The sequence below is a fragment of the Odocoileus virginianus genome, unplaced genomic scaffold (genome assembly GCF_023699985.2).
Source record: "Odocoileus virginianus isolate 20LAN1187 ecotype Illinois unplaced genomic scaffold, Ovbor_1.2 Unplaced_Scaffold_1, whole genome shotgun sequence".
NCBI classification, from domain to species: domain Eukaryota; kingdom Metazoa; phylum Chordata; class Mammalia; order Artiodactyla; family Cervidae; genus Odocoileus; species Odocoileus virginianus.
In genome coordinates this window covers 147070-162748 of record NW_027224263.1, presented here as the reverse complement: position 1 = coordinate 162748, position 15679 = coordinate 147070, and the positions used below count along the sequence as shown (strand labels likewise).

The following is a 15679-nucleotide window of genomic DNA, read 5'->3' as shown; positions in this document are numbered from 1 at the left end:
GAGGTGTGACTTGTGGTTTTGTTAAGAAGCACAATTTTTAGAACCTGAATAAAGGTCACTTTTAAAACTGCCATCAGCACTCAAAATATTAATATTTCACTGTCACATTGATAGTAGGAGTTTCCAAGATGCGCCCATTTCTCTAAAAATTTACATATGAGAACAAGATTAAGACCAAGTAGTTTACATTAAGGGCTTCCCAGGAGGAGAAGAGGACAACAGAGGATGAGATGGTTGGATGGCATCACTGACTCAATGGACAAGAGTTTGAGCAAATTCCAGGAGATGGTGAAGGACAGGCAAGCCTGGCATGCTGCTGTCCATGGGGTCACAAAGAGTCAGACACAAAGAGTAAACCTGGTGTGCTACAGTCCATGGGGTAGTAGAGTCAGGCGTGACTGAGCGACTGAACAACAACAGGTGGCTCTAGTTGTAAAGAATCTGACTGCCAATGTTTGAGACACAAGAGATGCAGGTTCGATCCCTGGGTTGGGAAGATCTGGAGTAGGAGATGGCACCCCACTCCAGTATTCTTACCTGGAAAAATTCCATGGGCAGAGGAACCTGGTGGGCTACAGTCCATGGGATTGAAGAGTCAGACATGAATGAGCACAGCACAGCACAGTTTATATTAAATACATGTTGAGATTTTCCTGGTGGTTCAGACAGTAAAGCATCTGCCCACAATGCAGGAGACCCCAGTTCAATCCCTGGGTCAAGAAGATCCCCTGGAGAAGGGAATGGCAATCCACTTCAGGATTCTTGCCTGGAGAATTCCATGGACAGAGGAGCTTGGCAGGCTACAGTTCATGGGGTCACAAAAAGTCAGACATGACTAAGAAATTAACATTTTGGGAAATATGAAACCTCTCTCCAATTCTGTCTCCTTACCAGTAAGTAGGAATACTAATAATCCTATATAGGATTTTTACAACAATATTTTGGGCTTCCCTATTGACTCAGCGGTAAAGAATTCACCTGTCAATGCAGGAAACATAAGAGACACAGGTTCAATCCCTGGGTTGGGAAGATCCCCTGGAGAAGAAAATGGCAACCCACTCTAGTATTCTTGCCTGGGAAATCCCATAGATAGAGAAGCCTGGTGGGCTACAGTCGCAAAAGTGTCAGATACAATTTAGCAACTAAACAACACGTTTGAATAATATTAAGTCAAACCCTTGGGTGTCCCTATATGCTTTAATATTTAAAGACAATGTGCCCAATGCAAACTATAATTTATGTTTTACTTCTTAAAAAACAGAACTTCAAGTGTATCTACTTTGGTACACAAATTACTTCGGACACCTTTTGAGTACCTCTCCATCATATCAGAATTCCTATCCTATAAATTCCAACAGCACATTGTTTCCACCTCTTATATTCTGTAGTTGTATTATTCATGTGTCTTTTTCTCCTAGTGGATTGTGAGTAGGTAGAAGACTGGGCCTTAATCATTTTAAAAAAATCCCCATAATGCTTAATTTTTGCTCAAAGAATAGCTTTTGAATGTAGAAAAACAGATTTTCTCATCTAAGTTTTATTCATTAAAAGCCTCTACTCAATCAATTTTGAGGGGAAAAAAAGGTTTAGAGAACATGTATTGGACTCCTGCCATGTGTCAGGTTTAACCCTGAGCTTTTTACATGTGTCATCTTGTTTAAACAGTAACAACCTTATGGAATAGCATTTTAATATCCAAATTTAATAGACAAGAAAAGGTCCTGAAGCTTGACTAAAGGCCAGGCAGCTGGTTAGTTGCAGAGCTGTGATTCAATTCAAGCCCAGGTTCTATCTGGCTTTAAAGCCCATGATCTCTCCACTTAGTACAGTGCCTCCATTGTGTAGCAGGAAAGAAGCCTTTAAAGGGCTTCACATTCCTTGTGAAAAAGATAAATGAAAGAAATAAAAAAACCCCTCAAAGTTAGCTATTATCCAATCTTCAAATCCTTCTTCATTTGACTACTTACTGTGATTTGGGGAACTCTCTTAAACAAGTGTTTTATATCAACATATTCTACCCACCTCCTCACCAGTTCTAAGAGATACCTGGCCTAAGAAAATTTGGCAGAGTAGAAGACTGATTCAAAGCAGCTTGGTTGTTGGCCAATTTTGTTAACAGAAGCTTAATGTCATTACTCTATTCAAAAGCTGGGATGGTTCTAGTCACTGACGAATTTCAGCTGTACAGTTCTTTTGTTGTTGTTCTGATGACACTTTGAGTGGGCCGAAAATGAAGATTTGCGGCAATTCTCATCCTATATTACAAAGTTCAATTTTTAAATTACAGTGAACACAAAGATATTCTACCTATTTTACCTATGAATTTATATTGAACTAAGTAAAATAAATGTTTTAGTCTGGTTATTTGTCAGCCTGATTTTTGGTCCCAAGGTATTCAGCTTTCAGTTTAACTGAAACCCACATAAATAACACTAGGCATGTAGTTGAACCTAATAACTTGATGGAGGGCTTGGCAGAGCGAGTATATAAAAGAAAGGAAAGAACATGGATATAAGCAAACTAGATTTTCCTGTTCTTAAGCCACCACTTTTTTAAAAATAAAAACTTTCACAAAGATGTGGCTCAGAATCAACTCAATGTATGGCAAAACCAATACAATGTTGTAAAGTAAAACAAGTAAATTAATTAATTAAAAATAAATTTAAAAAATTTATAGAACAGAAAACTTAAAATCAAGAATTATGGTAAGAGATTCTTTTATTCAGATTCCTGTGAACAAAATCAAAATCTGAGTGTTGTGACTATTTTGGTATATGAGAACTGAGAGTTATTTTTTCCCCAATCAAAAACCTATGCATCAAATCACTGTGTCATCCATCTGAAACTAATATAATATTGTATGTCAATTATACTTCAATTTAAAAAGCTAAAGTTTGCATGCTGCAACTGGAAGATTCCACATGTTGCAACAAAGACACAGCCAAATAAATAAAAATAATTTTTAAGAAGAGTAAGCAAAAACACCCCTATATATAATATTTGAATGGGAGGATTCCTAAAGGAAAGAGGAGCTGCAGACTGTAACACAGCTTCCCATAAGTCTATGAAATTACAGAAATACAAGTACAGACCATTTGCATGAAGATCATCCCTGTGAACAGTGTGAAGAAACACACTGTAAGGAAGAGCATTGAGAAAAGGGGGAATTTGACCCAGGGGATAGGTTATGACTCAGATTATAGCATTTTTTCAAAGACACAATCAAAACCTTTATTATAGTAAGTGAATATTTTTTAAAAAAAAGTCCTGAGAGACTCCTTGTAAGAGCTTCCTTTTGTTCAACGAGAAAATCACAGAAAAACTAGGTCCTACTCAGATAAGAATTTGTTTTATCTGCTCTTCTCATGTAAGAGCCAAACCAGTAGTTTTGTAAAGGGTTCTAAACCTCAAATTTAAGCAGGAACAGATACATACAAATGTACCCACTATAAATAGATAGATAGATAGATAGATAGACAGATAGATAGATACTGGTACAGTATGCAGACACCTGGTAAGTCTTCCAGTTTATTTCATATACTAGGAGAGCAGAGAAAATTTAATGTGATCAGAAATGTTTCAGATATTTTTAGTCATGCTTTAAGCTCAAGGACAAATTTTAAGATATTAATGTAGCTAAGTTCTTCCTCATCTGAGACCACACAGGAGTGCTATCTCTTTGGCAGCAAACTGCAAGGACACATGTGACATATCTCTGCCCAGGAAGCCAATTTGAATCTCAGGATGTGAGGCTCAGATGGGGAACTGACTGGTCACTATATAATTCTACTAGCAGTAGGCCATGCTGCCCCAAACTCAGGACCCCAACAATGAAACCAAGTACATATTATTTATCTTGATTGTTGTGCCAAGTACCCATGACAAACTGGTACAACATGGTCCATTGCTTCAGATGTATATCACAAAATTATCAACCACTAACATAAAGAACACTTTGACTAATCTATTTTGTAAATGAAAGTCTGTACCACTTAATCTCTATCACCTATTTCTACCCCCCAGCCCAATCCCCCTCACCTTTGGCAACCACCTATTTGTTCTCTGTATCTGTGACTCTGTTTCTGTTTAGTTATGTTTGTTCATTTATTTTGTTCTTTAGAATCCACATATAAGCGAAATCATACACTATTTGTCTTTCTCTGCCTGATTTACTTCATTTAGCATAATATCTTCTAGGTCCATTCATGTTGTCACAAGTGGTTAAGATTTCATTCTTTTTATGGCTGAATAATATTTCACTGTATATAGGAGATAAAGAGGTACAAATTTCAGTTACAAAATAAACGAGTCACAGATATGAAATGCACAGTGTGCGGAATATAGTCAGTAGTTATGAGTGTGTGCATGTTAAGTTGATTCTCTAAGGCAAGAATACTGGAGTGGGTTGCCATTTCCTTCTCCATGGGGATCTTCCCAACCCAGGGATCAAACTCAAGTCTCCTGCATTGGCAGGCAGTTTCTTTACCACTAGCACCATCTGGAAGCCATTAATAATTACTCAATATCTTTTTATGGTTACAAGTAACAACTATACAATCATGGTGATCATTTTGAAATGCACAGAAATATCAAATCATTGGGTTACGTACCAGCAACTAGCATAGTGTTGTAAATCAATTATACTTCAAAAACAAACAAACTTATAGAAAAAGAGATCAGATTTGTGGCTACCGGAGGCAGATAGTGGGGGGAGGGGGGATTAGATAAAAGTAGTCAAAAGCTACAAACTACTAATTATAAGTATGTACTAGGGATATAATGTACTATATGACAAATATAATTAACACTGTTATATATTATAAATGAAAGTTATTAAGAGAGTAAATCCTAAGAGTTCTCATCACAAGGAAAAAATTATTTTTTCTATTTCTTTAATGTGGTATCTACATGATGATGGATGTTCACTAAACTTATTGTGGTAATCATTTCAGGATATATGTAAGTCAAATCATTATGTTGTACACCTTAAACTTACACAGTGCTCTATGTCAATTATATCTCAATAAAACTGGAAAAAACAGAAAATCAAACAAAACAAACAAAATAAAACCACCTTGAGAACCATTTTCCCAGGGTTGGCTAAGGGCCAAGCACAGTTTCCTGGGAGACTCTCAAGGAGTAAGCAACTAAATCTATTGTATTGTCTCTTTACAGTCCACTCGCTCTCTTTCAATCAAGGTCTTTTTAACAATGAAACAGGCATATTTGGGCTTTTACAGATAGTACAGCATTTATATATAAGGTAAGCAAGAGCAACATAACCATATCTAATACCTGCAGAAGCCAAATGAAGGATGAAAATAGGCTCAAATAAATTATTCTTCTAGTCAATAGACCATTTAAGACATCTTTATATTGATGTAACAACTTAATTATCTGTTTATTCCCTTGATCTATGGTCACTTGAACTTTGTGACAAACTTGTACAGAGCTATTTAAAGTAATGAACTACATTTAATTCTTCCTCAGGCTAGTCACTCTCCATTGACATCACATGCTGGGAGGTTTTAGTTCAGTTTCCCAATACATTCGATTATCATAAAATTTGTTTATATAAGGCAGCTGAATCTTACCAACAATACCAGTATTACACCATCACAATATAGTTATGATACAGTTTCATTTGGTTACAAAAGAAATTGGGAAGTATCACAGAAGTGTTTATTAAATCTTCCTAGAATAATTGCTGTTTGCCCACATATCAGATATCATGGACAAGTGTTATCACCAGTGGTGATGATTCTGTCATTTCTAGATTCCATGTTAGCTGAGGACAAAGCCCATCATTTGTCTCAAGTCACACTATTATACAGTTTTCCCACTGACTATTGTGCAGCAAGCCCATCTCCCTTCCATGGGGAAAACATGTGTATCATTCAGCATTATTCCTCTACCTCATCTCATCAGTCCATCCTTTGGTAAAGGTCAGTCAGAGATCAGTAATGTAAGTTACAATTTCACCCAGAAAACTTCCATAAGTTTGAGGATCTGCATGTGTCTCAAAGATGCTCTTGCAACTTCCATAAGTGATAATGGAAAGCCATTATCCCATGACTACTTGGATCTCCATTCAAAGTAAAATAGTTAACAGACCCTGTTGTGTCAGAGTATATGCTCTTTCCCAAGCGCTGAATGCTAGCATTCTCTAGCATTATTATTGGCTCTGTGTGACCATATTACCAAGTCTTTACCATCTTTCCAAGTAGATTCCCATTCTTTTCTTTGCTCTTGGAAGATGATTCCCACCAATCTGTCTATGTAAGAGTAATTTCTTTTCTTCTGAAAGACACTTTTCACTAAAAGTGAATTCAGCTTGTTCCATTAGACCAAGGCCAGCTTCTATTTCACCTAGAGCCCTCTTTGGTTTCACTGGCTGATGTTTAACCCAACATGTATCTTGTTTCCTTTGAGTATTGATTGCTTGAATAAGGTTAAGGTACATGCACTGTATACCCAAAATGCAGGTGTCCCACGTCAGTCATGTGTATAGTTATAGTGGTCACTCCCAAATTCAGTTTAGTCTGAGCATGCCATAAGGTTTTCCACAATCTTTCTTGTCTTAGGTTAGGGTGGTCCCCAGTGAAAACATGAATCCACCTGCTGCTGCTGCTGCTAAGTCACTTCAGTCGTGTCCGACTCTGTGCGATCCCATAGACGGCAGCCCATCAGGCTCCTCTGTCCCTGGGATTCTCTAGGCAAGAGCACTGCAGTGGGTTGCCATTTCCTTCTCCAATGCATGAAAGTGAAAAGTGAAAGTGAAGTCACTCAGTCATGTCTGACTCTTAGTGACCCCATGGACTGCAGCCTACCAGGCTCCTCCATCCATGGGATTTTCCAGGCAAGAGTACTGGAGTGGGTTGCCATTGCCTTCTCCCTGAATCCACCATATAATGCCTAATATGTTATTTTCATTCACAACCCATTGCTACTTTTCATCTTGTTTAAAAGCTTTCCATCCACAAAACCATGGATAATGTGTGTTCTTACACAGCATACTATGGCTTGTCAGGCATGCAACCAGTACATGCTGTCCATTACACTTTGGCATTTTGGTCATCAAATTTATGGCCATACATTTATCAGTTTGCCTGACATTATCTGCTATGTGTCAAAATGGTTCAGAGGGAAGACATACACAAATAATTTAATCAATTCCTAATGTTCTAATGAAGGTAAATTTTTATAGCTCAGTTTCAGCACCATTTCGACCAGTGAAGTGGAGATAATGCAGTCAAATATTTAGTGATAGTTATAACTATCATATGCATCAAGCGCTACATTTTAAAAATGAATAAGAAGTTATGAAAATTAAATAACATATAAATGACATTTCAGCACTCTCAAGTATATATAAGCAAAAGGGATTATCAGTCTCATATATTTAATCTTTTAGTCACCAAAGAATAAACAGATATAGCCCATTAAATAGTGAAAGATGCCCTCTCAAAGCCTTCTCTAAAAGGTGAGAAGTTTTAATGCTCTTCTTAACTATTTGTACAGAAGTTAACTTTTTTAAGAAATAAAACTATGAAAGTTACTTAAACAAGTAATGAGATCAGAGTTAAATATCAATGTAGCTTGTGCAACACCAGGTAGTTCTTTATGAACTATATTATTTGCTTATGGGGTTTAATGCCAAGTTAATAGACTTCATATAGCACTTGGAGAACAGAAATATATACCTCACCATGAACATCCAGAAACCAAACACTCTTCTCATTGTAACTATAACCTTTGAATAGTTCATTATACTGGATACCAATTTCTTTCCAATCTCAGAGATAAAAACCAGCACAATATACAAATGTCAAATATTAACACAATGTGAGACTACTGAATCATCTGGCACAGGAATTTTAAATATCCTTTTGACCACAACTAGTAACAGGCTGAACCTGCCACCAATGTGATAAGCTGCTTCTTTAAAGAGAAGTACAGAAGTCAATTAACTTTAAACATTAAGATAATCATCACTCCTTACCATATGGTGGTGTCTAAATCTTTACAAAGGTTTTATAATAAGATATTAATTTTTCATCTATTCCTAAGCTTATTTTCTTGCCATCTAGAAATCCTCACTGCTCCCCCACTCTCAAATAAATTGGGTTCATCTTTGCTTATTGAAGAAAAAGTGCATGAAATGGTCAGAATCTGTCTTTGGAGAAACTTTTAAGTACATATATAATCTTGTCCCCCACTATGTGATCAGCTGAAAGCCTTAAATCCCTAGCGAACATTCTGGAGACGTGGCACACAGCTTTGCTGTTGTGTTTAGAATTCCTGAGAGAGACAGGAGGTTAAGGAATGATTGTGACATGAATCAGCCATGGATTTACATGTATTCCCCATCCCTCTGGCTGATTCATGTCAATGTATGGCAAAAACCACTACAATATTGTAAAAAAATAAATTAATTAATTAATTAAAATTAAAAAAAAAAGAAATGATTGTGGTGTGGATCAGAGTGGAAGCAAAGGAAATGCTAAGAAGTAATCAGATCCTGGATACACAATGAAGGTAGAAACAAAGGACTTACTGACAGAGGTTATACAGGAAGTGAGAGAAAGAGAAGAATAAAGAATTAACTCCAAGTTTTCTGGCCTGGGGTCAAAAGAAGTTCTTTTGAAAATGGAAGCAATTACTAGTATGTAACCGTGTCTACAGTAACAGAAGACAAAGCAGAGGACAGCGGGTATAGACACAGATGTAGAAATATGGTAGAAGCTTGTGGAAGTACTCTTGATTACTTCAATTTTCTTAGTGGAATAAGACCCAAAATACAAGTTGAGAGTAAAAACTGGAGGTAAGGACTAGAGATCTGAAGAGAAAGGAATGTGTACCTATGAAAGGAGAGGAAATGGCTAAGAAAAGATGGTATGATTGTTGGGCAGCATTAAGCAAACTCACTCTGAGTTTGTGGTCACAAATTTAAAGTGAGATTAGCCAGTTGTAGAGATGCTAATGTTTTTCCGCTACTTCAGCTAAGCAAAGAACAGGCACAGAATACGTGGGAAGTAGGATGTAATCAGGATTGGGTTTTGACAGCAAGTATAACAAAGAGAGACAAGGACCAAAGAAACTGAAGATACATGCATGGGAATGGCTATGGAAGTTAAGTTGAGTAAGGAAGAGAAGTGAGGATATCAGAGGGATGAGGGGCAGTTTAAAGGTAGTAGGATCAACATTAGACAAACAGGTACTTCCCTGTTCAAAGATACTTCAGTATTTTTGCTCTATTATTTCTACACTCTGTACTTGTTTATACACCAGTTGTTAATATATGGGAGAAATTATGACTCTGTCACTTTGTTTAGAATTGAGTACTATATTATGCACAATTAGATCTTTAAATTTGCCTACTCATAATATTCAGCCTAGTCTCTCTTCCCAGCCCTGCCCCCAAATGCAAATGAACACATGCATACACACATAGGAGAAGGAAATGGCAACCCACTCCAGTATTCTTGCCTGGAGAATTCCATGGATAGAGGAGCCTGGCAGGCTGCAATCCATGGGGTCGTAAGAGTTGGACACGACTTAGTGACTAAACCACCATCTTGTACTTTCTAGTTTCTAAATTTTCTATATTGCATATGAAATGCTTTTGTCATTTAGAAAAATGTGCAAAAGAACATATGTATTTATACCCATATATACGTAAATGCTTGCTGTGCTCTCCAATAAAGTATTAGAAGATTTAACCCAGCTGGATTAAGGCCTTAGACCAGTTTCAGAAAATAAGAGATCTGAGAGTACAGAAGCGGACGTACTTTTAAAAACTACCAGTTGCCACAAAATGCACGCATGGATCATTGTCCAGCAAGGGAAGCATATTAAAATGCATGACACTGAATCTACAATTAAAACAGTAAAATATTTTTAAATTGGAAGAAAGGATCATTACAAACCTGCTTTCTGCTTTGAGCTCTTGCATTCCGTAATCTTCGAGCAGAATAAAAGATAAAATAGCCCACAGTTGCCGCCGTAATAATGAAAAAGGACACAGAAACAAAAAAAATTGAATAGTGATTCACCCAAGGACCATGTTTTTTCCCTACTTCAATGACCATTGTAACTTGTATGCCTCTTTGAATAGATTGTAGAATTTTGGTGCCTTTCAGATTGCCAATCATGATTGCAACAATGTCTCCTGCACCTGTAAAAGAAAAGGAATTCAGTTTTAGTTTGGTAAAGTTAAAGTATAAAATTTTTCCTAGTATAAAAATCCAATTGCTAAAATGATTTTAAAGGACACTCAATGAGACAAAGGAAGGACACTTCTTCATTCAATTAACATTTATTGGGCACATATGTATATGTAAGTTACAGGGAATATAAGCATACTGAGACTTGGTTACTGACCTTAAGAACTCATAGTTTGGTAAGCAAGCCATGATATTAATACATAATAAATACCTCCCCCATTCTCAGGTTTGCTACCTATAATTCAAAAGTATTGGGCTTGGGGCCCAATTTGCCTCTTACATGAAGGTTTTCTTTTTTTTTTCCCATTTATTTTTATTATTTGGGAAGGTTTTCTTAAAGTAGTCACCTGGATAGTAGGGAATTCTCCTAGAGAATCTGAGATTTGGGAAAAACGAAAAATTTAACTATGTATTTCTGAATTTATAAAGTGATAGACTATCTCATGAACCTGCTACTAAAATGTATAAGGAAGGGACTTCCCTTGAGGTCTGGTGGTTAAGAGTCCACACGTCCACTTCTGGGGGCATGGGTTTGATTCCTGGTTGGGAAACTAAGATTCCACATCCCACATGCAACATAGTCAAAAAAAGTAAAGAAAAATAAAATGTATAAGGATATATATATCAGGATTAGTAATTTTTGATAATGATTACAGCCCAAATGGACAACCTATATATATATAAATATATATATATATATATACACACTATATATGTGTGTGTGTATATATATATATGTCCGTGTGCCATTTTTCTATATCCTCAAAAGCAATATAAAATTTGTCCAAGGTGCCCTAAGGTTTTGCATGGACTTTGGCCACCTCATGGGAAGAATGACTCATTGAAAAGACCCTGATGCTGGGAGGGATTGGGGGCAGGAGGAGAAGGGGACAACAGAGGATGAGATGGCTGGATGGCATCACCGACTCGATGGACATGAGTTTGAGTAAACTCCGGGAGTTGGTGATGGACAGGGAGGCCTGGCGTGCTGCGATTCATGGGGTCACAGAGTCGGACACGACTGAGTGACTGAACTGAACTGAATCAGGTTAGCAATGAATGTAACATGTACAATTGATAGGAATGTGTTTCCATTCAACTCCAACTAAAGTCAAGTCTGAAATGAGACTAAACTTTGCTCTTAGTCTAATGGTCTAGAAGTCTTAATCTAAAGGCTAAATCTCTGTAACATCTCCCGCTTTACCAACTTTATAAATGTTGTGATAAAAATAAAGGACAGACATTATCTTTCCCAATCTTTTCCAATGGTGTGAGAATGTTACTCTTACCAGTCCAATGCTTATCATGGTTTATATTCCTTCTAGTTTAAATGACCTGAGATCAGTAATGTTTAGGAAAAGGGTAGAGTTCTTTGCTACTCACACTTTCAATGATCAAATCAAGAGTACAAACCTCAAATGGCAATGTCTATAGCAGAATTATTACCTAAGTAATCTCCTAAATTTATAGTCCCCAATGGCCAAAGTCTACAAAAGATCAAGATTCTCCCCTCACTTGAAGTCACTAACTCATAAAATATATTCACAGGGTATTAGAGATTCTTGAAGTTCCAAAAGACATTATTTTATCACAGGATAGCCATTCAGTTAAACCCTTTTATATTACTGCTGACTCATTTGCCATTACTCAGTTTGGTAACACTGAAGACTCACTTTCTCCTCATTTAACATGAGTAAAATTTCAAAAGCAGTAGAAAGTGAAGGAGGCTAAAATGTCTTCTGTTGTAACTCTTTCCTCTATCAGTATATAATGCAAATGGTCCTAAATAACTGGCTATTTTGCAAGAGAGAGGCTGATTTTTCTCTTTATTTGGGAGCTTTAAGTTTCTAGCCTTGGCACTAAAAGCACAGAAAGTGAAAGTGAAGTCGCTCAGTCATGTCCGACTCTTTGCGACCCCATGGACTGTAGCCCACCAGGCTCCTCCATCCATGGGATTTCCCAGGCAAGAATACTGGAGTAGGTTGCCATTTCCTTCTCCAGGGGATCTTCCCAACCCAGGGATCAAACCTGGGCAGAGGTTACTCTGAGTCAGGGCTCAGGGGTTAAAGCGTCTGCCTGCAATGTGGGAAATTATTTCAATTCTATTTTGTAATTATTTGGCTTTTCTCTACAAGCTATCTGTCAGGAAAGCTTATGGTTATAAAGTTTTGATTAACTATAGCATTCACCTCTGATACTGTAAAATGTATAATATTTGTATAGATCATTCTAAAAATGAGGTTTAGGAATATATGATACTTCTAAAGACTTCTTTTTAAATCACAGATGCGTATATAAATGTTTTTTACTAATAGAAGTACATTTTCATTCTTTTAGAAGATATGAGGTGGGTGGCAGGGGTGGATGCTCAGGAAGGATGACTGGCCTTCGTGGTCAAATGGAGATTAAAAAACGAGGAGAGTCAAGAAATGTACACTGTCTACACATAAGGAACAATGCTGTACTTCAATCACCCCAATTCATATTCATGTATGCTATATGTAATACAACTATCTATTGAATTAGCTTTCTAATCATATAAAAGTCCTATTTCTAAGCATTATTATACATCTCCTAGTCTTTACACCCTTGCGACTATTTAAAAACTGCTTCCCCTCCACTGTTCCTGGTTACAGTTAATGGCATCACAACCCACTGGTCACCAGGTTTAGTGACATCAGAATCACATTTGAATACCCCCTGCTAACCTAGTCAGTCTCATGTATTGGGTTGGCTAAAGAGTTTGCCTGGGTTTTTCTGTAACATCATATGGCAAAAACCAAATTAACATTTTGGCCAGCCCAATAGAATATGGGCTTCTTGGGTGACTCAGCGGTAAAGAATTTGCCTGCAATGCAGGAGATGAGGCAGGAGACACAGGTTCGACCCCTGGGTCAGGAAGATCCCCTGGAGAAGGAAATAGCAACTCACTCCAGTATTCTTGCCTGGGAAATCCCATGGACAGAGGAGCCTGGCAGGCTACAGTCCACAGGGTCCCAAAGAGTCAGACACGACTTAGCGACTGAGCATGCACGCATGCAATAGATAAAACTTCCTTAGCATCTCTCATTTTCAGAACCTCCATTCCGTTCCTGTTGCCTATATAATAGGCCCTCATAATTTCTTTGACTGAACTACTTCAGTAACCTAACTGGTCGCTCTTAACTCCAAATTTCCCCCTTCCCTTAAAGTTTCATCAGTGTTTACCATCCTGGTTGACTTTTGCCATTATGTAGTTGGATCATGACTCTTCCCTGCTCAAAATCTTTACTGGCTCCTTATTACTCATTAAATTTCTGACTTCTTGGCCTAGTACTTAAAGCCTTATATGATCTGGTCCCAAACCAATTTTTCCAGTTTGATGTATCTCCACTACAACCATATCTCATGAACACTTGGATCCATCCAGTCACACAGGATTGGCTAGTATCTTTCACTTTTCATAACTTTCCTTTTTTTCATTCTGTTCTTTCAGCCTAAAATTCCTACATCTGCTGACACTCCTCATCCCTTTTCTGCCTATGTATTACTTAACTCCCAGTTCAAATGTTGCCTTCTATGCTATTTTTCCCCCCAAGTTCCAAGTGAGAATGTAAGTATTTCCTCTTTGTTCCCCTGTCACTTGGGTTTTAACTTCTAGCTAGTAGTTTATTTTCTTTTGCATTTCAATTGGCATGCCATACTCCCTCTGTCTTTTAGTTAACTATAGCAACACTCTTCTTTATCTAGTATTGTCAGGGAATTAGGTACTCCATATAAGCAAAATTCCCAAGTTTAATAAAAAAGTTTAATGCACATATTTAATTTCAACAATTTTGAATGGACATTTAAAAAAGCCATCCATACTGCCCTACTTTCCTAACTAGGATATACTGATTATGATTTACTATTGATAGTGGATCATCTTTGTAAACCATTATTTAATATAGTAACTAGGTTATTTGTCCCAAAACTGTTATGATTTTCCAGCAAAGTCACAGATTTGGGGAGCTAGAATCAACCTTAGAGATCATCCAGTCTGACTCATTTATGAGCTCTCACTTTGGGTAGTTTTCTTTGGGGGAGAGAGCTTGTCACTTGTTGCTTCTTTTCACTCTTTCTAATTTTATACCTCTAATCTACTGTCAGCTCTGAAAAGTCAATCAAGCTTGGATCAAAGCAAAGAGTAAAACAGGCTTCCAGAGAGAACTTGAGAGGTTCGGGGCAAGTACCCTTTGATATTTAGATTGGTTGTTCAGTGATATTTTTACTTCCTGAATCCTGGCTACTTTCTGGATAATTAAAGTTGCCAGATAAGATCTATAAACTAGAACTTATTCTAAGTGTTTTACCTGTATTAACATATTTAATCCTTATATCAACCCTACAAGATAGGCATTGCCATTTTCCTATTAGAGATAAGACTGACTAACTTGCCTAGGATAACACAAGCTAATACATGCAGAATTGGTATCTGAAACCAGGTAGTTTGGCTTCAGTGCCTCTGCTCTTCACCATCATTCTACATCAGTTCTCTATCTTCAGTGAAACCTAAAGCTATTATTTGACAGTAAAAAATGAAAAGTAAATAGGTACATTGGAGGAGGGAGTGGGAAGATTTAACGACTGGCTCTTGAGGGAGATGGAAGAAGCCTTGATTTGTAGTGTGTGCCAATTTCCATGTCATAAATACTACTCCCTTGGCCATATAAGTGGCTTCCCTGGTGGCTCCTGTGGTAAGGAATCTGCTGGCTAAGCAGAAGACATGGATTCAATCCCTGGGTCGAGAAGATCCCCTAGAGAAGGAAATGGCAAACTACTCCAGTATTCTTGCCTGGGAAATCCCATGGACAGAGGAACCTGATGGGCTATGGTCCATGGGGTCACAAAAGAATCAGACATGACTTATTGACTAAACAACAAATGACAACAATGGCCATAAAAATGTGGAGTTAGGAAAATATGGGTGCAATTGGCTGAGTCAGAAAACTCCAGTGCACCACTGGACATTATAGAATCAAAACTTAAGAGGGAGGTGGGAGGGGGGACCGGGATGGGGAATACATGTAAATCCATGGCTAATTCATTTCAATGTATGACAAAAACTACTGCAATGATGTAAAGTAATTAGCCTCAAAAAAAAAAAAATAAAGTGACCTCCATCAGAAAAAAAAAAACCTTAAATACATATAGTATACAATTATAGCAAAATTATTAATACTTTGCTTATTCTTTTCACTTTTTCATACTTACTTTAAAAAGTCAAAGTTCATGTACAGCCCCAAGTTAAATTTGTTTTTCTACTTGCTACTCTGTTAAAACCCAAAGAATATGTACCCCAAAACTTCAAAGAAGAACAGTCAGACTTCTTTTTGTGGAAAAGAAAAAAATATCTTTTTCTGACTGGGGCGAGTGAGTGAGTCTGTGTGTGTCTTACCACAGCAGGCAGGCCAAGTCTTTTTCTCCCTTAAGCT

At 37.2% G+C, this 15679-nt stretch overlaps 1 protein-coding gene across 2 annotated transcripts in view; it reads right to left on the bottom strand.

Annotated features, from left to right (window-relative positions):
* Nucleotides 1-15679, bottom strand: part of RNF128 (ring finger protein 128) — a 64353-nt gene that overhangs the window by 19705 nt on the left and 28969 nt on the right. For both annotated transcript variants that reach the window (XM_020877932.2, XM_020877930.2), the window contains exon 2: nucleotides 9930-10177. In XM_020877932.2, the coding sequence (XP_020733591.1) occupies nucleotides 9930-10177 (248 nt within the window). The remainder of the gene's footprint in view (nucleotides 1-9929; nucleotides 10178-15679) is intronic.